The sequence below is a fragment of the Odontesthes bonariensis genome, chromosome 2 (genome assembly GCF_027942865.1).
Source record: "Odontesthes bonariensis isolate fOdoBon6 chromosome 2, fOdoBon6.hap1, whole genome shotgun sequence".
NCBI classification, from domain to species: Eukaryota; Metazoa; Chordata; class Actinopteri; order Atheriniformes; family Atherinopsidae; genus Odontesthes; species Odontesthes bonariensis.
In genome coordinates this window covers 28,823,950-28,850,033 of record NC_134507.1, presented here as the reverse complement: position 1 = coordinate 28,850,033, position 26,084 = coordinate 28,823,950, and the positions used below count along the sequence as shown (strand labels likewise).

The 26,084-nt window shown below is 42.2% G+C and overlaps 1 protein-coding gene across 2 annotated transcripts in view; it reads right to left on the bottom strand.

Moving 5' to 3' along the window:
• gfra1a (gdnf family receptor alpha 1a) overlaps positions 1-26,084 on the bottom strand; it is a 167,721-nt gene that overhangs the window by 121,826 nt on the left and 19,811 nt on the right. The window contains exon 4 of one of the 2 annotated variants that reach the window (XM_075480989.1): positions 21,261-21,413. The exons of the other annotated variant lie outside the window; for it this stretch is intronic. Within the exon in view, the coding sequence (XP_075337104.1) occupies positions 21,261-21,413 (153 nt within the window). The remainder of the gene's footprint in view (positions 1-21,260; positions 21,414-26,084) is intronic. 2 annotated transcript variants of the gene reach the window in all.

The following is a 26,084-nucleotide window of genomic DNA, read 5'->3' as shown; positions in this document are numbered from 1 at the left end:
CATCTTTCTGTAGTTTTTCTGTAGAAGCCTCGCTCCACTGTCTGTTTCCTTGAATGACTTGCTGCTATCAGTTGTGTGTTTTGCCTTTAAGTGATATTTTAGACTGGAACTACTACGCTGAGAAGACAATTCAACTTGGCAGTGTTTACAGATGACTTTGGTTCTGTCGACTCCGCCGTCTGGAAGAACTTTAAAATGAAAATGGCCGAGTAAAAGTTCCGTACCCTTCTCCATGTTTGGTGGATCCGCCGATTACTTTCTTTTGTGAGCAACAGACTTTTACAATAGTAAAATAAATAATAAAACAGGGGTGGTCCGTGGCGTAGTGGGTTGAGCAGGTGCCCCATGCACAAGAGGCTATAGTCCTCGCTGCAGCTGGCAAGTCCCACATCGGACGGCCCTGTGCTGTGTGTCGTTCCCCCTTTCTCTGCTCCCTGCTTCCTGTCTCTTTGAACTTTCCTATCCATTAAAGGCACAAAAGCCCCCCATTTAAAACAAAAAAAGCATGCGTTAATGCACGATAAAATATTTATTGGCGTTAAATAATTAACGAGTTAACTCGCCCAGCCTGAGTTACATTCGATTAATTAGACAATACTTCACTGAGACATGTTTATCGTTTCCTGTCTGGCTTCAATTAGTTAGGATTAGAAATAAAAACGACTTAAATAGGGGTGGAGAACGACACTGACTCCGTCACATTAGTGGGAGCCATTTTGACACGAAAACAAAAACTAGAGGTCCCATTTTCTTTTTTTTTTACCATAATCATCTGTCATTGGAGGCAGGAGAGCATTACGGAGGTTTACTTTCACATTTTTGATAAAATACAGACTGGTCACTGAATAAACTGCTCAATAAAATGGTAGTGCAGGACATTGAAGGTTAAAAACTCCTCACTCAGCCAGATGAAGACACTGATCAATAACTTCAAAATGAAAACTTAATTCTTTGTTAGTGGGGACTCCAGTGGGGCCGAATCAGCCAAGCATCAGAGTATGGTGAGCTGGGAGTGAACATTTCTGAATCCAAGGTCTCGTGAGGCAACACAAATTTGTCTTAACCTGAGTCATTTAACTACTTAACGAAGCACATAATGTAAACAGCTGACTGAAGAGGATGAACGACGTTGAAATTTACTACTTTCATGCACATTTCACCTTAATCCGAAAGTTTAAAGGCTTTGAAAGTTAGAAAACGACTTCAGGCTCCATCGGGAACAAATCTGCTCATGTCCAGCAAATGAACTGCTGCACTAATGTATACTTTCACATTCATTTACTCACGGCCCGAGCAGTTTAAATCTCTCCCTCCCCTCGTTTCCATTACTGAAAACCAGAAGGATAGAGCCCAACTGGAATGGTTTACCATCATAGAAATGCTGCTTTTATGAGCTCAGGGATCACAGAGCGGCTCTACTGTTTATTGCATGTTTAGGTGTGCACATGAGAAACTAATTCTGTGAGTCAGCTAAATAGATGCAGATGGATTAAATTATCATACTGTGGTCTGGTTAGTCCCACATGCAAATCTGTGGTCATGAAAACAAGTCAAACATCTGAAGATGGAGTGTGGTTGAGTCTAAGAATACATTACTTTTGAGTTGTAAATTAAATTGGTTTCCTTTCCAGTTGTAAGCGCATTTGCACTGAGTACATTTCAACCTTCACTTCCCCAAGTTAAGATGCAGCAGCAGCGCTTTTTGCATGTAAAATCTCTAGAGTTTAAGCACACAGCCTACGCTGGCTGGCTGGCTCTGTCTGTCTTTCTGTAACTCAGAGCCACACACACACATCCACAAAGCTGCACAGAAAATCCAACTCTCGCTTCAACTCTCTAAAACTCAATAACTTGATTTCCCGTAACGTACACCGTGGGGTAATTCCAAAACAAGTCGCTGGCAGAGTGCACACACATCTGAGCGAGCACAGCTTGCATGTAGCACAGATACTGGCAAAGTAAACCTGCAGACACCTACGCACACGAATCAGTATTCACCCGTCATCTACATCAGAATGTAGCCGGCTGATGCTTTTAGTCAAAATAAACATCAAACTTCCTGGTGGATCTGGTAAAGACTTAGTTTTAGATGACATATGGACACAGACGTAGAATTGAGTTACAGGAACAGTTTATTAAATGACTACACAGGTCGTTTGTTCTGTTGAAGCCCCGATTACAGCTGGCTTCCCCGAGTTCGTTGATCGAAGTGTGAGCGTAAAGGTCAGTCCAAGGTTTAATTGTTTTAAGGGATGTACCAATACCGATACTGGTATCGGGACGATGCTATTCTAATATACTCGTACTTGCTAAAGTTAACCGATACCATGAACTGATACCAATTTATTGCATGAAGACTGCGATTAAAGGGTGGCTTGTCATTTTTGTTATATTTTTTTTAGATTGGCGGCTCGGGGAGATGCCGAGCAAATCAGGAACAGTGTGGTTAGGCTAGTGAGACCGAAACCTAACATTTTTTTTGTGGTAGAAGTATCGGCAAGTACTCAGATCCAAGTATCGGTATCGTATCGGTTTAAAAAAAAGTGGTATCGCTGCATCCCTAGTTGGTTTATTGCAGAAGCTTCTGAAGATCACACCTGCTGCTAAGTGGGATCTGGCGATCTTCTCCTGCCTTCTGATTATATTTTTTTCAGTATTTGCGTTATCAGTTATTCAAGGTCTTGTGGCATAAAAGTCAGCATAACAAGAAACGGGCCTTATATGGTAGCAACATCCGTCTAAGCTTGTATTCACACTGCCACACACACATCGCAAAATTAATAGTATTGATATAATCTCACAGTTCCTACATCATAAAAAAGCAGTTGTTCCCACTGGGTTACCCAACCCTCCAAAAAGGGGGGATGCACGAGACCTTCACTCCACACAGGTTGTAAGAATTAGGTCTGAACATGTTAGCTGTGTGTGTGCTGGAAATGAAGGATGTAAAAGAATTACTGATGAGTACGTCTACAGAGGGAACAAAGTGCAGCGCAAAGAGGCCAGAAACGGGCACGCTGGAGCACAGAGCTGGAACAATTTCACACCGAGAGCAAAAACAATGTCAACTGGAGATAAAACAGTCTGTTTGTACTGTGTCGGCATCTCTGGGCACCAGATGTGTGGTTATGAAAGGAATCCTGAGTTTTGGTCCTGTGCATTTTGAGCCTCAGAGACGTTGAATACCTCGGCTGTGATGAGGCCTGAGGTGTGGACTCGAGTCTAATTCGAACGACTTCTGACTTGACAGAGTCATGAAGGACTTTGAACTAAATTCGGACTTTAACATTAGTGACTTGCGACTTCACTTAGACTCGAGCCTTTTGACTTAAAGGAGCCATGGCATGAAATTTTCACTTTTTAAGGTTGTTTAACATTAATATGAGTTCGCCTCTTATGACGTGGAGGTTGTTTCCTCCCAGAGCCCATACATGGCTATGCCAAAACTGCCTTTCCCCACCCACAGCTCTTTGGCCAGCTCATTGCGTTGTACATGGATGTTAAAAATCCGTTTAGAGCTCCTGCATCAGAACCTCTAAAGAGCCAGTGGACAGATTTAGTTTTTTCTGGGAAAGTGACGACAGAACCGAAGAGATTTGTGTATGTGTGCGCCAAACATTTCACCGACGAATGTTTCCAGAACTTGGGCTAATACCGAGCCCAAGGGAGAGCCCAGACACCCTGCGGAGGAAACTCATTTCGGACGTTTGTATTCGCGATCTCGTTCTTTCGGTCACTACCCACAGCTCGTGACCATAGGTGAGGGTAGGAACATAGATTGACCGGCTCAGCTCCTTTTTCACCAAGACGGGCCGGTGCAGAGCCCACATCACTGCAGACGCCGCACCGATCCGCCTGTCAATCTCCTGCTCCATTCGTCCCTCACTTGGGGAAGGATCTCATTCCCGAGAGTAAGTAATTTAACGCTCTATAATTGCGTTGCTTTCCTGTATGTACAGTATAGTTATATAGCTTGTTACCACAGGAAAGGGTTTGTATCGTTAGCTATGCAGCTAATAGCATCTGCAAGCACTTATCTCTGCCAACTGGGCTGTTGGAGGTGTTTGCATGCCCATGAGATGGTTAGCTTACTCATTTTAGACCAAAACCCCCTACTTCAAGCTTCCTGAAGAACAATGAATCCGCAAATTCAGTGCATTTCATCAGGATAATGATTCATTCATGGTTCCAGCGCTAGCGCTACGTGCATCTTTGCAAACCAGAGCAATCAGATGAGAATGTCAAAATCCTCACTCCTGCTTTCCCTTTCACGCTAGGGGTGGGCGATATGGGCAAAAAATAATATCTCAATATTTTTTAGGATTTTCACGATAAAGATATTTTGACGATATTTTAAAAAAAAAATTTAAACTTGCATTAAGATCACAATAAAATGAACACAAGCATGCAAGTCTAAGCACACACGGCTGGTACAGTGAAACTGCGAATGGCTCATTAAATCAGTTATGGTTCCTTTGATCGCTCTACCGTTACTTGGATAACTGTGGCAATTCTAGAGCTAATACATGCAAAACGAGCGCTGACCTTCGGGGATGCGTGCATTTATCAGACCCAAAACCCATGCGGGGTGCCTCTCGGGGTGCCACGGCCGCTTTGGTGACTCTAGATAACCGCGAGCCGTTTCTCAGGTTACTTCTCCCTCCGGAAAGGGAGCCTGAGAAACGGCTACCACATCCAAGGAAGGCAGCAGGCGCGCAAATTACCCACTCCCGACTCGGGGAGCCGGTAGTGACAAAAAATAACAATACAGGACTCTTTCAATTCTTTAACGGGGATCAATTGAAGGGCAAGTCTGGTGCCAGCAGCCGCGGTAATTCCAGCTCCAATAGTGTATCTTAAAGTTGCTGCAGTTAAAAAGCTCTCGATCTCGATATTGCAAAATTACTCATCGTCAAAACCACATTCACGATAATTTCGCAAACGATACATATCGCCCACCCCTATTTCACGCACGCCTTTTTTGCTGTGTCTTGCTTGATGTTTGACTGTGTTAGGAGAGTTGTTCACTAACTAGTTCGTCATATTATCAAAGTAAGCTCATTTCAACAGGTTTCGCTAGTTTTACAGCATAGTGCTGCAGTGCCATAGTGATTCCCAAAACAATTGCGCATGGCACCATGGGCGTAAGTAAGGCCACACCCCCACTAAACAGCTCATTCTAAGGATCCTAAGGAAAGCTCAGGCCGGCTGACTTCGGCACGGGCAGGAGCGAAATGCATTGTGAGTAAACGCTCTACATACTGTCTGATTGATGAGTATGCAGTATGGAAGTATGTAGTATGCGGTTTTGAACACAGCCACAGAAGAGATACACGAAGATTTACCGTGACATCACTTAAATGGGTCCCAGATGGGAGAAATGATACCGAAGCTTTGTTTGCTTACACAAATTACCAAGAAGCGAACTGCAGAATGGAAGACGTGAGGGCTGAAAATTAGAGACGGGGAGGCAACAGCTTCTGAGCTCTGAAGCTATATAAAGAACAGCTAGTCAAGGCTGTCACCGGGATTAGTCGGTAGTTAACGTTAGCATAATGGGTAAGTACGTTTTCTAGCTTGCTAGCTTAATAATGGGGGCTTTTTTTGTGGTCCTGGATTATTTGTCCTGGACTTGGGACTCATATGTCTTTACTCGGGACGTGACTCGAGGATCAATTGGAAAGACTTGAGATACTTACTTGTGACTTGTTCCCACCTCTGGATGATGCGCCGATGACGTTTTGGACAATCAAGACTGGTAAAACACCTGGTTTCAGGTTTTTCTTCCATTTAGCACTACGTACCTGTTGGAGACCGACTTCTGTATCCTGAAATCAAAACTACCGCCACATGCTGAAGTGTTCCATGTTCCAAGTGTTCTGCAGTTCCATGACAAACTGTAGGTTAAGATGTTTAATAGAAATTTCCGATTTATTTGGTTTTTGTTCACCTTCTTGAATTTAAGAACAATAAAAGTAAGCTTCAGAACCTTATGTTATATTCAAGAAACAAAGGCTTTGTTCACCTTCTCGTGATTTAAAGGGCACATGCCACATATTTTAGTGACATCATTTTTACATATTCATAATTTAACTAATGTTTTTGGACAAGTGGAGGAGAGCGACGGAGACCCCTCCCAGAGACGCTCTCCGTCGCTTGCGTGCGTCGGCCAACATTCCTATCTATCCGTCGAGGCAAAGGAGACTCGCGAAGACCGCAAGGGTTGTGATTCCTCGGCTAACAACATTATTTCCGGAATCACTTTTCCGGTTTAGCTCCTACCAATACCGATACTTTTTACTACTACCATATACTTTTGTGTAGGGGAGAGCAATGTATCATAATTTATTAAGTGAATGCATCATCAATATGCAAATTTGAATAAAAACTTGAATTTTCATGATTATTTAATTATTTTGTAAGTTTATTTTCACTTAATAAATTTTCACTATTTTCTCTCCCTTCGTATCACTGCGTGCTGCCGCCTGCCGACAGCCGCGCCTGTTACGGTGTTTGCTGCTCGGAAGCAGGGGACTGCTCAGTCTGCACTTCGGTCTGCACGGTTTACACAGCAGGCAGTGATACGAAGGGAGAGAAAATAGGGCCAAGCGATTGTGAGGTGTGACTTATTCCTGGAGAACGATTTTGTGATGCAAATGTATTACTCTTTTGAACGCATATTGTTTTGAGAAGCAAGACGCTTTATTTTTGAAACCCCAGCCAACTAGCCGGACTACCTTCGTCAACGCCAAAACGAGGCTGGAACTCGGCTCACAGGACGCAGCAGGGGGTAAGAAAATGTTCATAAATGATATTGCTTAAACTAATATGGGATGTCTGACAGCTTCATGTCAAAATAGGCAAACTATCCCTTTAAGTTGAAGTGGCATGAACACAAACACCTGCCTAACTTCCTGCCAAAAATCCCACGTTTGCTGAATCCAAAGTCCTCGGGTTCGTCCTGAGGAGCATGCACGTGTGGCGTGTGCACGGCTCCGCGGTGCCACGTCAAAGAGCCCGCCGGGCTCTGAGCCGCCACAGGCTTTCCACTGACACTATGTACCGGAGTCAGTGGGAAGGAGGTGCCCCTGCTCGTTTTTCACTCCACAAAATGGAGCAGAGGCAGCACTCCGGTGGGAACGAGTGTGTCATCACCGGTGATTTAAGCCGATATGCTCCACAGGCGTGACAGCAGAGCATTGTGAATCACCCATCAGGACACCTGGCTCAGGACGAGCTCTACTTCGCGCTCACACAACAACTGCAGACGAGTTGGCAGTCTCGGCCCAACTGCACATCACGTCCCTTTCACCTCTCCCTCCCTCTGGCTGGACAGTGATAAGTGCCCCGCTCGCAGTCAATGCGAAGCTGTGAATAATGGATGAAGTACAAGTTGTGAGCGACCACAGCAGAACGCTCACGTTATGGACACAGACACAAAGAGGGACATGGGCAGGGACTGCAGGTTGTCTGTTTGCCTTCATCACAGCTGATTTTTCTCTCATCTTCGCCTCGGTTTGACGCTTTCTTTAAATCCACCAAAGCAGCAGGACCATCCAGCCTCCTTTTAAATGTAAATGTAAATGTATTTTATTTCTACAGCCCTTTTCAGACAATCCTTACTGTGTACCAAAGTGCTTTACAGCAGGTAATAAATAAAGAGAAGAATAAGTAAAAACAAATAAAAACAATAAAAGAACAGTGAAAGCAATAAAATAAAACAAAATCGAATTAAGATAAAATAAGATAAAAAAAATAATAATAATAAAAAAAATAATAAAAAAATAATAATAACAAAAAAAAATAATAATAATCTTTTTTTTAAATAAAATATAAGAGATAAAATAATATAAAAATAAAAACATAAAAACAAAAAAACATAAAAAAATTAAAAAATTAAAAAAGAAAAAAAGAAAAAAAGAAATAAAATAAGATAAAAGTGTCATCATACTACTATTAAACGCAATCCTAAATAAGTAGGTTTTTAGCCTAGATTTGAAGAGGCCCAGGTCAGAAATAAGACGCAGCTGGACGGGGAGCTTATTCCAGAGCCTGGGGGCAGCGACGGAAAAGGCTCGGTCACCCCAGGGTTTGTATTCTGACCTGGTGTGACCTCTACTTTGACCTTTTAGTTTAAAATGATGCGTTTTAGACTTCCGGGAAAGCTAATTCGACTAAGCTAAGATGTTTTTCTGTTGTGTTCTCTGACCTTAAAAGCATTCACACCGTGTCTGTCTCACTGTATGAATAATCGAGGCACCGATACATGCGCGCACACATCACTCTCCTTCCCCTTCGGGTGGTACGATCACGCCAGCTCTAATTCTCATAATGTTTATTTTATGTGATATTTTAAGCTGGTATCACGTTGTTTTCCCCCTTTTTTTTTTTTTAAGCACGCCTGAGCACAAAGTGTACATGTGTGCATCTTTGAATCAGAGCGTGGATGGAGAGGGGAAAATGGACAGCGTGACATTTGGTGAGGTGTTTTGTTTGCGGTCAGTGCCAGTAACGCGCCAGAGTAGCTGTGGGCATCTCGGTCCTGTCTGGTTTACCTCGAGGCTCGCGACACGCTCAGTGACCTGTGCTGCGGCGCTGGAACAAATAGCGAAGGAGGAGGTGAGCGACAGGAATACAGAAACTGACCCCGCTCTGCTTTGTTCTTTTGCATAATGAACTTTAAATATGTATCATTCTCACAGTCCATCAGTCGTATTTATCTTCCTGCTCTGGATCCCGCCTGATGAATTGCTCATTATTTAAGTGGGTTTTTACTAGGGCTGGGCAACGATTAAAATCTTTAATCTAATTAATCACATGATTTCCCTGATTAATCACGATTAATCGCATTTGTACGCAGAATCCAAAAATGAATCAAAAGTAGTGTATAGCTTTTAGCATTTAGTTTTATTTTAAATGTGCTGCCATATGAATGAAAGTGCCATAACATTTGTTGTGCAAACACACTTTTAACATCAGCATCTTTCTGTAGTTTTTATGTAGAAGCCTCGCTCCACTGTCTGTTTCCTTGAATGACTTGCTGCTATCAGTTGTGTGTTTTGCCTTTAAGTGATATTTTAGACTGGAACTACTACGGTGAGAAGACAATTCAACTTGGCAGTGTTTACAGATGACTTTGGTTCTGTCGACTCCGCCGTCTGGAAGAACTTTCAAATGAAAATGGCTGAGTAAAAGTTCCGTACCCTTCTCCGTGTTTGGTGGATCCGCCGATTACTTTCTTTTCCGGTTCAGCAGCAGACAGCAATAGACTTTTACAAAATAAAAGCCTGTGAGCAACAGACTTTTACAATAATAAAATAAATAATAAAACAGGGGTGGTCCGTGGCGTAGTGGGTTGAGTAGGCGCCCCATGTACAGAGGCTATAGTCCTCGCTGCAGCTGGCCCGCTGGTTCGAGTCCTGCATCAGACGTCCCTGTGCTGCATGTTGTTCCCCCTCTCTCTGCCCCCTGCTTCCTGTCTCTCTGAACTTTCCTATCCATTAAAGGCACAAAAGCACCCCCAAAAAATAAATAAATAAACCGCATTAATGCACAATAAAATATTTATCGACGTTAAATAATTGACGAGTTAACGCGATAATAACGAGTTAACTCGCCCAGCCCTGGTTTTTAGGTTTTACTCGCAACAGGCAACTTGTGTTTTGGACATAAAAATGCAGTCATGTGAGTAATTTTGATTAAAAACTGATGCGTATTGGTGTAGATTTGCAGCCATCCTCTTCATGGTAATAAAGCGTTGGAATAGAAAGATATTTTTTTCGCCTCTCATCTGAAGGCTTCTGACTAACTGGTGGGGAGTGTCAGGCCCACGAGCTGAACATGAACACACCAGTGTGCCATTTAATTGGACCACTGTCCTTGTCCTAGTATAGACTTTAAAGACATTCTGTCAGTTCAGCTGAATTCACTGCACAGACCTCGTCTTTGAGGTATCTGAATGGTGATTTTTGTCTAATATGGATTTTATTAGAGCAGAGCGACACGCTTTAAGCGCTTTAAGGAGTATTTCAATCCCTGACCATCATCTGGTGTGTTCGTTTGGGTTTGAGAGCTTCGATTTCATACGATTTTGTCCAAACTAACATGTTCACACACATTATAAAACTTTGGAGAAAACATCATAATATTTCCTTTGCTTCAAGCTGAATATGTTTCCTGATAATTAAGTAAAGGAGGAAAGGCCTGGACTACAAATGAGGCATTTAGGAACAACGTCCTCTGAGGGAGAAAATAACTCCCTGCGCTGTGGCCTTTTTTTTACATATTTTTACATTTTATAACTGCTATAAAACACATTTAAGGGAAGGGAAAGATCCCAAAAAAAAGCAGGATACGGCCTCATTTAAATTATGTTCAGAAATTTGGATTCAGGCTCGTTCATCTCCTTAGAGAAAACAGATCTGCCAATGTCGTGAATTAGATATCAACCACATGGTTTGCGTGCATGGTGACTCACGGCTCATGACTAATGCTGCAGACCTCACACCATGAAATTTAATATTTCACTGTCGCTCTCTGAGTGATGCTTGATGTGTTTGCATTAGTTTTATTTTACTTAGGAGATGCAATAAAGGAGGTTCCTCTAAAAAAAATGCTCTAAAACAATACGTGAACCTCAGAGATTTGTTTCTAATTAATCAGCTGCATTTATATTACGGGCTGTGAGAGTTGCCAACAGTCCCGGACAGGATAAGCTCCTCTGACTAAGAATGGTGATTTTTAAAAAAGCTCTCTCTGTCAGACAGTCGTGACTCATTCGGTTTCGGAGGAGATTTGAGGCTTTCTCGTTTAAAGATAATTTCTCATCTAAAAAACAGCTTTCCACTGATGGACTCTCCTGAGCTGACAAAGCTAAGAGATGACGGTGACAGAGAAAAGTTTCTCTTGCAATGACTTTTTTTTTACCTAAGATGTGCTCACGCTATTCTCTGCCCTTTTTCTGTCTATTTCAGCAATAAATGACTCAAATACAGGTAAAAGTCAAAAGGAACTGACAAATATAGTAACATTATTGTGCTAAAGTCTTGAACTACACCTAATTTCTTTATATTTTGCTTGTAATCTTTTAAAGTGGTGCTGATCAATAGTTCTCCAGCTTTCTGAAGGTCTTTTAGAGTTTTTCTTTGGACATTTGCTGCTTTTTTCACCCATTTTGAGTCCAGGAATGTGTTTTTTCTTTGTTAAGCCACTTTGATTCTGACCTATGAACCATTCAGGCAGATAAAAGGCTCCTAACTCAAGGGATGAACCAGTGTTGTGTCCACACAGAACAGACAACTTAGCAAAGAAGCCATTTTAAACTGGATCTTTAGGCACTTTGTTGCCAGCAGACTGTTACAGAGACACATCATTTGTTCCCATTTCTTTAGCTGCATCTGTGAAAAACAGCAAAGATAACACAGTCTGAAAGACAGAAAACAGGATTTCTGCAGCAACAAGGTGATTCCCAAAGAGCTGTTAGCTGAAAACTTGGCATATCTCAGCATGGTGTGCAGTGTGTCCTTAAAACATTTGAGGAAACTGGACAAGTGGAGGACAAAAGAAGAAGTGTCAGGCCTAAAGGCTGAGTTATACTTCTTTTAACTGCCCTTGCGCTTGCGTCTTGCGCGTATGTTAATGGCTCGAGACGTTTATGCTTCATTTAGCTTTGCCGGCGCTTGCGTGTGCTGCGTGGCGATTCACCGCCAGGACAGTAGGTGGAGTAGCGGGTTTTTTCAATGACAAGCCTACTATGATGAAAGCAAATTCACCGCCAGGACCTCTTCGAGTGGATTCATGCTTCTTCTTCTTGTAAATAGCCGGTATTTTGTCAGATTTTCAACACGTTGGGGATCTAAACGACTACTTTCTCGCCTGAAAATGTTTCAAATGTTGCTAAAGTTATATATTTACAGAGTTTATAGCTTAAGGGAAATCAGCTTTTCAGGCTGGCTGATTTCGGCTCGGGCAGGAGTGAAGTGCACTGTGTGTAAACGCTCTGCATACTGTCTGATCGATGAGTATGCTGTTTTCAAGTAGTAGGCTTGCGTCTTGCGTGAAGTTTAGAAAATTGAGGTGACACACGCAAGCACGCAAGGGGGGGCTTGCAACCGCGCAAGGGCTTGCGTTTCTTCTTGCGTATTGCTTTGCGTCTTGCGTTACCGACTATAAACCAGGCTTAAAGAACTATCTACAGCAGATGAACAGGATCTGAAAGTGATGTCCTTAAGAAAGAGGAAAAAATCCAGCAAAGACCTGACACAGGAGCTGAGAGATGCATCTGGACCTTCAGCTGATCCATCTGCTGTTGGCCCAAGCCTCATCAGAAATGGGCTCCATGGAAGGGTGGCTGTCAGGAAGCCGTTCTTAAGGAAGGGAAACAGGGAGAAAAGGCTGAGCTGTGCCAAAGGACACAAGAAGTGGGCTGAAAATCAGTGGCAGCAGGTCTGATGGAGGGATGAATCCTCCCCAGAGCCCGTAGCTCAACATTACTGAAGCAGTGTGGGATCATGTTGGCAGAGAACGGAACAAAAGGCAGCCCACATCCAAAGAAGAGCTTTGGGATGTCCTTCAAGAAGCCTGGAGAACTATTCCTGAAGACTCCTTAAAGAAAGGACAGGAAGCTCGTCTGAGAGGGTTCAGGCTGTGTTGGAGGAGAAAGGAGCTCAGAGCACATATTCACTTTAAAACTCTTTTTAAATTTTTTTATATTTGCAAGTGTTTCAAAAAAATCGCTGCAACTATTTCCCGTTTTCCAGAAAACGTATGAAGAAATCGATGCATTTACCTGGTGATGCACTTTTAGCAGCCACTTCCTCCAAAGTTACTTGTCACATTTGATTTAAAGAGCTGAAACTGTGAGACTCAAAGTCGACAATGACTCTTTGACACCCCACATTTTACCTTTTTTTCCCACTTTCACTCTTGCCGTTTGGTCAAACTGTTAGTTGCCAAGGAACTGCAGAACTCAGCCCAACTCTTTTCATGAAGGAAACCACTTCTTATCCTTTCACTGAAAAGTTGAACTTGGCTTAAAAAAAAACCCACTTTGTTGCTCCTGAAAAAGGACAAAAAAAAAAAAAAGAGCCCAGGATGATGCTGCTTTCCAGCTGACACGGAGCTATTGTCCACATGACAGATTTTGTTTTGATGGAGCAGGTTTAAAAGGGGGAAAAAAAAGACTTTTCTCTGATCGCATTGATTCTAACCGCCATCTGGTTTGTTTGTCAGAGTCTTCAGTGAGCTCGCATCCAGTTAAATGACAGGCGTCATCGTGACATTAAAGACATCCTCATCTGTGATCATCTTTGATGTTTGATAGCAGAGCGGCTGGTCTCTCTCTAGGGAAACGTGCCCAGCTGGGCTTCCCGGAGCAATATTTATGTTTAATGTATTTTTTATGAAAATGAACAACGCTGATGCCTATTTTTTTTCTTTCTTTTTTTACTGTTTGTAAATCTATTTTTCATCCATCAATCTCTACTTTTCTGAGTCGAATGATGAAAGGATAAAACCTCCACAGAAAAAGTTAGAAAGTCGATGATGTGCCCTTGGTTTAGGGTCTCTCTGTTAAAGTAGAAACATGGTGAATTCTGATGTTTGGTGCCCATTTTGTCCTTGTTTCGCTGTCGTCTCGAAGCAACCGCACCTCATGAATTTGTATAAAATTAGGGCTGGGCAACGATTAAAATGTTTAATCTAATTAATCACATGATTTCCCTGATTAATCGCGATTAATCGCATTTGTACACAAAATCCAAAAATGAATTCAAAAGTAGTGTATAGCTTTTAGCATTTAGTTTTATTTTAAATGTGCTGCCATATGAATGAAAGTGCCATAACATTAGTTGTGCAAACACACTTTTAACATCAGCATCTTTCTGTAGTTTTTATGTAGAAGCCTCGCTCCACTGTCTGTTTCCTTGAATGACTTGCTGCTATCAGTTGTGTGTTTTGCCTTTAAGTGATATTTTAGACTGGAACTACTACGCTGAGAAGACAATTCAACTTGGCAGTGTTTACAGATGACTTTGGTTCTGTCGACTCCGCCGTCTGGAAGAACTTTAAAATGAAAATGGCCGAGTAAAAGTTCCGTACCCTTCTCCATGTTTGGTGGATCCGCCGATTACTTTCTTTTCCGGTTCCGCAGCAGACAGCAGCAGACTTTTACAAAATAAAAGCCTGTGAGCAACAGACTTTTACAAAATAAAAGCCTGTGAGGAACAGACTTTTACAAAATAAAAGCCAAAATAAAAACCCGGTTCGAGTCCCGCATCGGACAGCCCTGTGCTGCGTGTTGTTCCCCCTCTCTCTGCCCCCTGCTTCCTGTCTGTTTTTTTTTAAACTGCGTTAATGCGCGATAAAATATTTATCGACGTTAAATAATTGACGAGTTTACGCGATAATAACGAGTTAACTCGCCCAGCCCTGTATAAAATCCAGCTCTGTCTCAGGTCCTCATGATGGCATCGTAAATGTGCAATTATCACCTGAGATGAATCTCTTTAAAAGACTATTTAGGAGAAACAATGTTTACAGTTGAGCCCTCAGAGGCATCCGTTTTCCTATCACAGCACAGAAGGACTGAAGTTTTTAATTAATCTGAACGTGAGCATCCCTCAGGGTGCAAACGTATAAACACACACCCTCCCACTCGTGCACAAACCCACAAAATCCAGTGGGAGCATTTAGGAGTGGAAGACACGACATCTAAAAGATGTGGAACTTAGAGTTACACACTGAAAGAACCGCACAATAACGTCACCCTCAACATGATTTGCACTTAACTTCTCAAGAGATTATCCTGAAACCACAGAAGAGATTTTGCACACATGTGGAACGGCAGATTCCTTTTGAGTCTTAGGGCAGAATTACAGAGCGAGTAATAGGTCCAGAGGACTGTGTAACTGCTGTATATTCAGGCTCACAACACATTCAGCTTTGCTTATCTATACAAACATTAATGTGAAAAATAAAGTACGCTCTTGTTCGGTTAAAAAGGGGGTTTATCTGGTCCCGATCAGGTGGTGAAATAAGGTAAATACAACCTCAGGTGGACAAAAACATGACGTATTACATTATTATGATCAATTTAGCCAAAAGTAAAGAAAAATACATAAGGAGCGTGTTAATAATTAGATTATAATTATAATTCAGCAGCTTTTAGAACCTCCTTTAGCAGCAATAAGTTGAAGTAATCGTCTTCTTTAGTCTTCTTCTTCACACATTCTGCTGTAGATCTGCTGCTGTGTTTGGGATCATTGTCCTGTTGATGAGCCAGTTTCAGCCCAGCTTCAGCTGTCGGACAGACGGCCTCATATCTGACTCTAGAAAACTTTGACATCCAGAGGAGTTCATGGTGGACTCAATGACTGCAAGGTGCCCAGGTCCTGTGGCTGCAGAACAAGCCCAGATCATCAGCCCTCCACCACCGTGCTTGACAGCTGGTGTGAGGTGTTCGTGCTGATGTGCTGTGTTTGGTTTCCTCCAAACGTGCTGCTGTGCATTATGAGCAAACATCTCCACTTTGGTCTGGTCTGTCCAAAGGACGTTGTTCCAGAAGTCTTGTGGTTTGTTCAGATGCAGCTTTGCAAACCTAAGCTGTGCTGCCATGTTCTTTTTACAGATAAGAGGCTTTCTCCTGCAACCCTTCCAAACAAGCCATACCTGTTCTGTCTGTTTCTTACTGTGCTGCCATGAACTTTAACCTTTAACATGCTAACTGAGGCCTGTAGAGTCTGAGATGTAGCTCTTGGGTTTCTGACCTTGGGGTGACCTTTAACCTTTAACATTCTAACTGAGGCCTGCAGAGTCTGAGATGTAGCTCTTGGGTTTCTGACCTTGGGGTGACCTTTAACCTTTAACCTGCTAACTGAGGCCTGCGGAGTCTGAGATGTAGCTCTTGGGTTTCTGACCTTGGAGTGACCTTGCTGGAACATCCACTTCCTGGGAAGATTGACAGCTGTCCTGAATGTTTTCCACTTGAGAATGGAATTCGGGTGGAATTCTGGCCATTTGATTGGACCACAGTCCTTGTCCTAGTAAAAGTAAACAGGGTGGGAATCACTTGACAACCTTTGAGACATTCTGCTGCTTCTAACTCTCTCTGTGGTACATGTAAGCACAGCTGGATTCACCACACAGATGTTGTCTTTCAGTTACTTGAGTGGTGACTTTTTCCAATGAGGCTTTGGTTATAAAAATCCAGATTTTATTAGAGCTGAGCGACTGTCTGGAAATGATTTTCAGTCATAGTTTCTAACTCGTTTAGCCCTCTGACAAAAGAAAAAGAAAATGTGTGAACAAGCAGCTAAATTGGGAATTCGTCTTGTTCAGTCTTTTTCTAACTCTGCTGTCATGACCTTTAACCTTTAACATGCTAATTGAGGCCTGCAGAGTCTGAGATGTAGCTCTTTGGCATTTCCTTCTTCAATAGAGGTGCTCACACTTACTGATGATAAATTAATCAGTTGTATTTGACTAGCAGCCCCTGGCTGCTTCTCATTTCCACAATTTCCATGAAAGCCGTAAGGACGGACTTAGCTTTTGTTAAATAAATTATGTGTAAAATGTCAAATTAAAGAAAGTGTACTTTGTGTTTTATATGACTGCATGTTTGTGGGACAAAACTGTTAAATTATAGAGTTTTCTTTGTGAAACTTGACACAATCTGAGCAAAAGTGTTCGGCCATTAAAAGGTCAGAATTTTGCAGTTTCTGACCTCATGACCTTCCCTCTTAATTCTTATGACAGCAGTTCTTCCTTTCTCACACCCTGCTGGTGCAGTTTGGCTAAGTTCTTGTTAAATAAATAACGACACAGTCTAATACACATGACACACGTGTCCGAGATAATTAATTACACCTATTAAACCTTTAGTTTTCTTCTTAGAAAGAGACGGCAGATTCTTCCACACTCCCTTTTAACAGGGTTTTCGTATCTGGGTGTGCGATAATGTAAGCTGTTAACAGCCAAATGCATTTGGCAGGTTTGAGCAAAGAGCTCCGAAACAAAGACATCGGTGCTTGTTTGCATCTAATATTAGAATGTTAGCGTGATTTCAAGGTTAGACTCTGATTCATCCCAACATTCAAAGCTCCTCCTCATCAGTGTTGTTCATATTTACGGGCATGAACACCAGCCTATCTGTTAGAGGCTTTCTACGTCATGCCCTTTGTATCATGGAAGAGTCACCCTGTTCAGTCAAATATCCTCACAAATGTGTTCTCTTCATGGAAAAACAAAGCCTAAAAACAGGTGGACTGAAAGAATCAATCCAAGCGAGAAAAAAGGGGAGAGAAGATGCATGTTCGAGTCAGAACACAGCGTTCATGTTTCAGCCTCACGGAGCCACTCATCTAATCCCCCTTTCAGCAAGACTTGCAGCAGAAAAACGTGCTCGCCAGTGAGCGTGCACGTCTGGTTCTGGCTGGTCGTACGTGCAAACAGATACACGTGAGACATGTTCACGCCTTGGCGGTCCAACCTGACAGTTTATCAGTACTCCACATGCCTGTGCCTATGAGTGTATATTAACCTCAAAATGCATCGAATTGCAAAATAATGATCATTCATTCACAAAGACGTAGCAGGTTGACTTTTCAGCAGGCCGTGATGTGAAATGAAATATTTCCCTCCCATCACGGCAGCCTGCAATAAGCTGTTTTTGGCTATAAAACTAATGTAGCAGTCACAGACAGTGACTGCCCTCTAAAATGGAAATTCATAAGGCAAAACGGCACAGTGGGAATATCAAAATATGACATATCCTCTGCTTCCTTCGGCTCCACACTTATCCCGTGCCTCCTCCACATTCCATCCATCCAGCTCTCCTCCTGGGTTTTTCAACAGAGAAGCACATCTGCTGCGGAAATTCTTCTTCTGAAGGACGAGTTAAATCCTCTGCTGCTGACACAGCGGTCGGACAGAAAACATCATCGAGAACTTTGACAGACTTTCTCAGCTACTAGGAGGGTAAAGTCAGCGTTAGGCTGATTTAGGTTCGCCTACGGAGACCCTCCTGGAGACGCTCTCCATCTCTTTTTAGTTTTATGTTTTATGTTTTTGGTTGTCATGTTTTGGTTTTTGAGTTCATGGCTGTGTTCGAAACCGCATACTACATAATTACAAACTACATACTTCCATACTGCATACTCATCGATCAGACAGTATGCAGAACATTTACCCACAATGCATTTCGCTCCTGCCCAAACCTAAAATCAGCCGGCCTGAAAGCTGATTTCGCTTAAGCTCTAAACTCTGTAAACTTCAGCAACATTTGAAACCTTTTCAGTCGAGAAAGTAGTCGTTTAGATCCCCAACGTGTTGGAAACCTGCCAAAATTTACAATTTTGTTCCCACGAATTCGGCGCTACTGAAGCTAGCCGTAGCGAGCAATGCACTTCCGGTTATTTTCACAAAATAAAATACCCGTTGCCTTTTATCATAGGGAAAGCCATTACGATACAATTGGTGCTTTTGTTTTGAAAACAGGAAGGGAACCTATCCTCGTTGTAGCTAGCTTGAAACTGCCGTTTTGACAGGAAATGACGATCGGCGACCTCACGTTACGTTGCATCTTGGGTAGTTTGAGTATGAGTAGTAACCTCATGATGCATACCCAACATTTCGGAGAATCTGGTATGCATCCGGGAACTTCTCGCTTACTCAAACTCGCATACTAACTCAAAAAGTTAGTAGGAGTAGTAGGAGAAGTATGCGGTTTCGAACACAGCCCATGTCTTGTATTTCGTTTGCCATTGTCTTCCCCACTGTTTCTGTTTGCTCATTAGTTCACTCACATCACCTGTTCATTGGCCCCAGCTGCACTCAGTCACCAATCACTCCCAGTTCCCTATTTAGTTTCCAGGCTCCCCGGTCTTTTGGTGAGATCTTTTCCCCGATATCACCTCTCCTTTGCCACGAAAAGCTACGGCCTTAAAGTTAAGTGTCTTTCATGTCAAGTCTTTTGTTTTGTTTTGTTTCTCAATAATATTCATGTATTTATTCCACAGTTTAATCTCGTTATCCGGCTCAGCCGCGTTTTTTGTTTAACTTTGTTTTTTTTTTGTGAATAAAACCCAGTCTTTTTAACTTACACCTCTGAGTCCGCATCCGTGTCCTACCAACCCACCCACCGTTGTGACATTTAGCTCCTTCCTCTCACAACAACAACACCGCCATTTTTGAAAGAGTTTACTGTGTGCCGGTCAACATTTGGTCAAAATTATTTGCATTTCAACATCAACGAGCTCCAACTCCAACAACAGTCTTTCTCTCTCGGTCGCCATCATTCACTGTGAGGAGTGGAACGGAGACGGAAGGTGAACAATCAATCAACGACATTCACAATAGATGTCGCGAGATTGGGTCGTCTGGCGTAGCGACGCCTACTGATCGGGAGGGGAACTGCCTTGCATATCCGACATCCCGACGGAGAACTTCGAAAGGACGGAGAGCCTCTCCGTGACTGCGGAGACGGATTGACGGATAGAGACGGAGAAGCATACTGAGGCCTTTAAGAGCTGAGCAAATCTGTAGAAGGGCAACATCACTACACCTCCACAACCATCACCTTTTCTCCACAAACATCCCTGAAAATGATGTCCATTCTTTAACCCTAAGCAGGTGATCTTATTGCCTGAACCCAACCAGGAAGTGACAAGTCTTTTAGTGAAACTAGTAGTGAAAGAAGAGAAAGAAACAGTTGTCGTGTGTGGGTGTCGAACTCCAGTCCTGCGGTTGAAAGCAGTTCAGATGACTTTGTGGCTCGTCAGAGGAAACATTTGAGAGTTAATATGCACCCCACAGGCTGCGGTGGACCACAGTTTGGGATAAACACCACTTCTGAGGAAATGAAATCACACAGCTGGACTCAGAGTGGGCCGTCAGCCGGTGTTCGGAACATTAAAATTGATCCATTGAGTCTCTTTTCATCTACAGGTTGGTGTCGTCTGTTTCAGAGCCTCGAACGTGAGACACTGTGGTGGGTAAACTAAATACATAAATTCAATCTATTTTGCCAGCTCTTTGCAGCCTCGAATACTGTGCCAAAGGTAAAGATGAGCCTGCCCACCGTTGATGTGGACTCAACAGTTTCAAGAAGACGCCGGGCTAAAAACCAACTGAGCTCCTTCCCATCGCAGACAACTGCCAGATGTTAACAGGTGTGAGTGGGATTTTGTCCAGTGCGAAGCTAATTCTTAGAGTCAGATGCAATAAATTATATTGCACCTTTAAATTTAATGTGAAAATAACAGCCTGAACAGTGTGGTTTGTTGCTTTGGTTCACGTGTCACCATGTTACATGAACCAGCTGCAGCAAACAGCTCAAACATGTGGTTGCGTGTGCTTAAACAGACAGATTATACTTGATAACTTCGTTATTTAATGAATCAGAGCACACGTTGGTGTACACTCAGGCTTAATTTCAACTATTTCTACTAGGGCTGGGCAAAGATTAAAATTTTTAATCTAATTAATCACGATTAATCGCATTTGTACGCAAAATCCAAAAATGAATCCAAAAGTAGTGTATAGCTTTTAGCATTTAGTTTTATTTTAAATGTGCTGCCATATGAATGAAAGTGCCATAACATTTGTTGTGCAAACACACTTTTAACATCAGCATCTTTCTGTAGTTTTTATGTAGAAGCCTCGCTCCACTGTCTGTTTCCTTGAATGACTTGCTGCTATCAGTTGTGTGTTTTGCCTTTAAGTGATATTTTAGACTGGAACTACTACGCTGAGAAGACAATTCAACTTGGCTGTGTTTACAGATGACTTTGGTTCTGTCGACTCCGCCGTCTGGAAGAACTTTAAAATGAAAATGGCCGAGTAAAAGTTCCGTACCCGTCTCCATGTTTGGTGGATCCGCCAATTACTTTCTTTTCCGGTTCTGCAGCAGACAGCAACAGACTTTTACAAAATAAAAGCCTGGGAGCAACAGACTTTTACAATCATAAAATAAATAATAAAACCTGCGTTAATGCGCGATAAAATATTTATCTGCGTTAAATAATTAGTGAGTTAACGCGATAATAACGAGTTAACTCGCCCAGCCCTAATTTCTACATGAGGAGCAAACTAGTTAGACCTAAAATTAGCTTTTTGTTCTGAAATTTAAAATCTCATTTGATGACAAATAACTCATCAGCCAGATCTTTGATCATAGAGAACTAGAGCAATACATTTCTTCTACCTTAACTGGAGCTATCAATCATGCAGTCATCACAGTAAAAAACACAGCTCAGTTTCTTTACCCAGTATGGCCCAATTGGGATGAGCTCTCCTGTTTCTACTGGGATCCTGAAGCTCCGTGGAGGAGGGGCTCCCTCGGCCCTGGGATAGCCTGCCCTCGACGCCAGCCCTGCCTGGGGCCAAAGTGGCAGAGCTGCTCCACGGTTCCCCACCCTCTGCAAGAGATTCGCTTCATTCAGGACCACCAACCAACATCCACCGGGGCTCATCGGGGTTCACAAAAGATCACAGGGAAGTCAAGGCTCACGGCAAAAGGGGGGAAAGAAAGCATTCAGATCATGGTGGTGGTGGTGGGCAAAAGTCACATTCTGGGGGGCTTTCTAGGGAGGCAAAGGTGGCAGAGGCAGAAGGAGCACATAGGAGCAAGGTTGTCTTATGATCCAAGGCTTCACAGAAAGAAAAGATGTGAGACAGTTCAGCGTGTCACAGGGGAGAGTAAAGAAAGAGGAAGTGTTGCCTGGGTCATCACTGAGGGAGTATAGTTCGAATCTGCAGCAGATATAACGAGGAGAAGCTCAAAGCTGTTTAATCACAGAAGATCCCCCGTACCTGCCCAGCACAGGTGAAACAGATAGGTAGATAGATACTTTATTGATCCCGAAGGAAATTCAAGCATCCAGTAGCAAGACATAATAAAGCAATACAAATGTTTATACAATTATAAACACTTTAAAAACAATCTAAGAATTATAAATTAAAATTAAAATTAAAAAATAAAACAAAATAAATAAATAAAAATTTAAATTAAAAATATTTAAAACCTTTGCCCGGCCGCAACTGGGAGCAGTTTGCTTGTTGTTTACCTAAATTACCAGCTGGCAAATAGAGGAGATAGATCCCTGTTTAGCCCACTTATGTGTTAGGAGAGAGTCCAAACAAGCCAATCGATCAAACAGTCACGCTATCCGCTCACGAAACAAGCCGAGAATAGAAGTATCCTGGTAAATTAGGGGCACGCGGTTATAGATTTTTAGTTAGAAGGACGGCTGTGGATGAAACAAATGCAAATTTATGTATCAATGCCCTCATTTAACATCTCTGAGACTAAAGACTGGCACAGAAGGAGAGCTCGGCTGGTTGCTGTTTGTGTATTTGTGGGTGCCAGCGGGTTTTTTCTTGGTTGTGTGTATCTGTTTAAGGCTTTGTTTGCTTTTCAGGGATGCAACTGCTCCGTGATCAAAAGGAGAGGCACAAAGGGAGAGAAGGGAGAGAAAACAGGGTGAAGCGATAATTCTCCTAAGAAAGCCGTTTGTTAGTTAGAGACACTGCTTTAATCAGACACACTGTGGCTGTTGACAAACACGATCACGGGGGGACAAAGTGTGAATTCCAATCAACCAGCCTGGAAAAGTGGAGCGCAGGAAGAGAAAAAAAATCATTCTTTAGAGAAATTACAATGAGAAAGTTAGATTCCCTGGAGGAGAAATCCCAACAGTGTGAGTTTTCCAACTAAATTTAGCCGTGCATGATCACTGCAGAGGGTAAAGCCACGATGGTAACTAAAAACGCGGCTAAAATCATTTTTAGGGCTGGGCAACGATTAAAATGTTTAATCTAATTAATCACATGATTTCCCTGATTAATCACGATTAATCGTATTTGTACGCAAAATCCAAAAATGAATTCAAAGTAGTGTATATCTTTTAGCATTTAGTTTTATTTTAAATGTGCTGCCATATGAATGAAAGTGCCATAACATTTGTTTTGTGCAAACACACTTTTAAAGCTGCAGTCGGCAGGTTTTCAAAATTCTGAGTCTAAAGTCGGAAAATTCGAACTGATACAACTTTCAGGTCCCTCCCCCAACCTCTAACAAGCTCCGAATCGCCCCCCAAACCCCTCCCCCTCTGTGGACGAGGTTGTGCACGTGAGTTCACACCAGTGTGAGCGCACACAAGCCTGGGGCAGACTCACGCTCAGCAGCGTGTGCACAAGCTGTGATTGACAGGTAGGATTCCTCCACCCTAACGTGATTGGTTAAAAACAGCCGGGAGCGCTCAGTTTTTGCAAGCACGATTACCAGTGGCGGTTCTAGGATTTTTCTGAAACAGGGGCCACAATGGGGCCAAATGTAACCTTCAGGGGCCAACAGTGTCACCACCATCTGATATCCAGTGATGACGCTGCTTAAATAAACATCAATTGGCGACAAGGCAATACACACATTATCCAGTGGGTGGTGAGAAAAGATCATAGTCTTACTCAATTAATTTACCAATCATAGCCTCATGGTAAATAGGCTACCAACCTGATTTGGATATTTTGTTTAGTGTATTGCATACTGTAATACATCATACCTACATATTGCAATTTTTTTTAAACTTACTCTTCTACAGTATACTGACAGTAAAGAACATCTACTTCTATTCTACTTTCCAAAAACAAAAAGGAATAATTCAGTATCCCTTTTGAAACTGAAATAAAAAAAATCATGAATCAGTAACGTTTCTAATAATTCTTTTTTTTAAAGCGATACAATGTAACTTCTCAAAAAGCCCACTATGGAGCTCCCCCTACAGGCTTGGAGGTAATGTACGGTTACACTGTCGTAAATACAACACCCTTTCGCTTCACGTTTCATGTTTGTTGACGAACCGGCGAGGAGTCAGAAGGTGCAAGCTATGTCGACCGAGAAGGTAAGAGTAATCAAATGTACCTGGAAGCGTGAGAGGGGTCTATTTGTTTTTGCGGTAGGTGTGCCAGAAAGCAAGTCGAAGTACTTCCGCTCAGCTCCTGGGCCGGTCCAGCAAAGTTACATAGCGCAGTTTTTCTAACTCAGACCCCCGAAGGGCATAGGAGACAGGACAATCGTAATACTAAAACTCATTCTAGCCGCACAATTTTTTTCAAGCTGTTATTTTAAGGTAGAAATGTTACATAGTATTGATTTAATTCAGTGTGCATTAAGGGTACATAAAACACACAAAACATAAAACATAACAGCTTTTAACTGTATATACAACAACATATTCAATCTCACTCTCCCTCCCTCCCTCCCACACACACACACACACACACACACACACACACACACACACACCTTACTATATTTGTGAGCACCTTCCATTGACTCCAATGCATTTTACTAGCATTTAAAATTAGTGAATGCTGAACTGTGCCCTGACCAAAACAATCCCTAACCCTAACCTGTCAGTAAACAAATGTTTTTGCACTTTTAGTACTTTCATCAACAACAAAACATATTTATAGCAGCTTTTCCTTCTTAGGTTTGTTTATAGTCGCTAGTCCTAACAAGGTAGCAAAAACCATGTATACAACTGCTCAATTCCCTTTGACTTTCTTTTCATGCTGTCTGCTGCTATCTCTGCCAAAATCTTGATATTACACAAAACACAAAATCACATATCTTAATGTTAAGCGTTGAACAAGCAGGTCAAAGCTATTGCTATCCTACCAACAAAATAGCTACTTATGACACAAGTGCAGTGGATAACAAGTTTAGAAGCCAACCGTTTTATGTAGTCACAGTTTAGTTTAATATAAACCTAAACTTAACAACAAACAAGAAGATTTGACCCACAAAATAACAAAGTCACCTTCTTAAGCTTCCAGCTCGAATTCAAGTAATTAATACGCCATGCACACTATAATATGAACACTGAAGTAAAGTGCACCATTTGAGATTTAGTACTTTTCTTCTTCTATTCAGTTGTATTGACACAACCAGCGCACTGCCACCCACAGTTTGGGGGTGGAACTGCAGCAGTGATCATTTAATTCCCCACTTGTTTTTCTCGCCAGGTGATTGACAGGACAGGGGCACTTCAGGGGCCAATCAAATTAGAGGCGGGGCCTCGGCCCCTCTGGCCCCGCCTCTAGATCCGCCAGTGACGATTACAGGCTTCAGAGGGAGCTACAGATTTCGTTATTTTTCCTAAACAGCCTATTTAATATTCTACTTCCAGAATCCCATGACAGTTCAAGCTAATATGACTAAAAAAAAGTTGCCGACCGCAGCTTTAACATCAGCATCTTTCTGTAGTTTTTATGTAGAAGCCTCGCTCCACTGTCTGTTTCCTTGAATGACTTGCTGCTATCAGTTGTGTGTTTTGCTTTTAAGTAATATTTTAGACTGGAACTACTACATTGAGAAGACAATTCAACTTGGCAGTGTTTACAGATGACTTTGGTTCTGTCGACTCCGCCGTCTGGAAGAACTTTAAAATGAAAATGGCCGAGTAAAAGTTCCGTACCCTTCTCCATGTTTGGTGGATCCGCCGATTACTTTCTTTTCCTGTCTCTCTGAACTTTCCTATCCATTAAAGGCACAAGAGCCCTCCAAAAATTTTGATTTTTTAAATGTTCGAAAAAATAAAATTGTTTTAAAAAAAAAAACCTGCGTTAATGCGCGATAAAATATTTATTGGCGTTAAATAATCAATGCGTAAACGTGATTATAACGAGTTAACTCGCCCAGCCTTAATCATTTTTATTGCTCTGCAAATTAAAGCTATTTTTTTGGCCCTCTATTTTGGCTTTAGATGCATAGAAAGAGAGAATCCTGCAGCTGGGAGCTGATAAACAGCAGCGATGTGATGTGATGAGGCAATCCTGACTTGCTTTTTCATCAAATCAAAAACACTTATATTTAGGGACCTGGTTGGACTTAGTTGTAAGAACAAAGAGTGGTTTATCTTTGTCCAAAATACAGAAAACTGGGAACAAGATGGCTTCTGGCAGTCAAGCAGGAGAAGAAATCTTACATCAAGCAAAGGACAGACTCAACATGAACCCATGAGGTCCATCTTTGTAGGCATCCTTTCGGCTAAATTGAAAATACAAGCACTTTTACTTCAGGTCTGCCT